General features: G+C 56.5%; 1 protein-coding gene across 1 annotated transcript in view; it reads right to left on the bottom strand.

Annotated features, from left to right (window-relative positions):
• Positions 1-1915, bottom strand: part of TMEM8A (transmembrane protein 8A) — a 15296-nt gene that overhangs the window by 7871 nt on the left and 5510 nt on the right. The window contains exons 6-7 of the mRNA XM_009995521.1: positions 1586-1816; positions 65-393 (exon numbers count right to left, since the gene is read on the bottom strand). Of these exons, the coding sequence (XP_009993823.1) occupies positions 65-393; positions 1586-1816 (560 nt within the window). The remainder of the gene's footprint in view (positions 1-64; positions 394-1585; positions 1817-1915) is intronic.

The raw sequence follows: 1915 nt of genomic DNA on the forward strand, positions 1-1915 counted from the left end.
GCCCAGGAGAGGGAAAAAAGCCCCTAAAAGGGAAGACAATCCCCCCCAATAGCAGCCTCCACACCTTGTTGAGCAGGAGGCTGACCACGAGGGACCCCCCGCTGTCCATGCCAGTGTTCAGGTTGAGGAGGAGGAGGGTGGGGGAGGTGACATGCACAGGCACACTGGGGCCGTTCAGGAGCCTGTAGCGCACGGACACCACGTCCAGGTCCTCACGAACAACAGGCTGGCTCTGCAGGCAGGAGCTCCTCTGGTCAGACACATTGTGGGAAGCCTCTTCTGAAGGCAGAGTGGGGCTCCCTGCTGCTCCTGCGCTGCCTGGTCTGGGACCAGTTTGGCTCTGGTTTAGGCTGCTGAAGTTAATGAATGAACTGGTGCTGCCCGGTCTGCAAACTGTAAAGCAAAACAAGGGAGGAATCAGCACAGGCAGGACCAGCCATCCAGGCAGGGCCCCAGCAGCTCTAGACCTTCAAATGGCAGCACAAAATGGGGGCATTTCAGCTGGTTCAGACCCTGCAGTACTTGCTACAGTCCCTGAGAGCCATCACGAACCCCAGCATCAATACCTACATGTTGGGACACTGATGGAAGCCAGACAGTGGTACAGTGGGTGGAAGCAACCAGACACTGCAAGGAAGTGGAGTGGGAACAGAAGAAGGGCTAACCCAGCATCAGAACACATCAGTGTGCCCAGGCAGCACTCCCTGGCCAGTGCCAGAGCACAGCACTAAGCTGTCCCATACCCACAGGCTACATAAAAGTCTCTACCAGTCCCCCAAACCTGGGCAGACAAGGCTGAACAGGAAAGAGAAGCTACAGGCACAAGCCACCATATCACAGCAGCCGGAGACAAATGTGACACCTGGACTCCCACTGCTAGAGCCTGTCCATCACTCCCAGAGACTCTAGTGCTTCCCTCTGACACCTCAAGCTGCCAGTGACAGGGCTTCCAGCACACAGGATGAGGCTCTGTTTTGAGGCAGGAATGGCAGAACCACCAGCAGAAGAAAACACTTTAAAAAACGCATCTTGGTGAGCTTCCAAGACTCAAATAATCAAACAGGGATCATGGTCACATAATAAGAGGATGCAAATGTGCCTCTCATAGCCACAAGGACCTTGTGACCTCCTGTCACCTGAAATGGTGATATCCCCTCACTACAACCCAAGACATTACCCTAAGTAAACCCCTGTGAGATGGTTTCCTGCCTTTAGCCTGTTTATGGCTAAACAACAGTCAACATAACATTACAGTCTGGTGCATCTACCCAAAACTATTCTCCCCACCAGATTTTAAGCCAGCCACTGCTTCCCAAACAGCGTTTGGAAAACATCATTGCTTCAGAGGCCCTGGACTTTGCAGTCATGTCCCAAGCAGGCAGCTCCAGGAAGTATCACCCCTGGGCTGAACACAGGAGCCTTTCACTCCTGACCCCAAAACAACAACCGAGTCTCAGTCCCCAAGGTTAAGCCCAGACAAGCAGCAGGCTGGGGAATGCCAGGCACCCAAAGGCCCAAGAGAGACACGGCAGCCACAACGTAGCCCCTGCTCCATCCCACGGGTCTGCAGAGAGTGGAAACCCACCTGTGAAGGAAGCCAGCATCTCCACTGACACGTTGGCCCTGGCAGCACTGATACTCTCTACCATGACCTGCAGCCACTTCTCCCAAGGGGGGGAATCCAGGGCCAGGCTGCAGTTCCCGCTGCCCGTGCAGGTGAGGCTCCTCTGGAAGGACTGGGGCAGCGTGAGGGAGCCCAGCACCACCCGCACAGCACAGGCCTCCCGCTGGCTGGGGGAATCCAGGGCCAGGCTGCAGTTCCCGCTGCCCGTGCAGGTGAGGCTCCTCTGGAAGGACTGGGGCAGCGTGAGGGAGCCCAGCACCACCCGCACAGCACAGGCCTCCCGCTGGCTGG

The sequence above is a fragment of the Chaetura pelagica genome, unplaced genomic scaffold (genome assembly GCF_000747805.2).
Source record: "Chaetura pelagica isolate M959 unplaced genomic scaffold, ChaPel_1.0 scaffold124, whole genome shotgun sequence".
Taxonomy (NCBI): Eukaryota; Metazoa; Chordata; class Aves; order Apodiformes; family Apodidae; genus Chaetura; species Chaetura pelagica.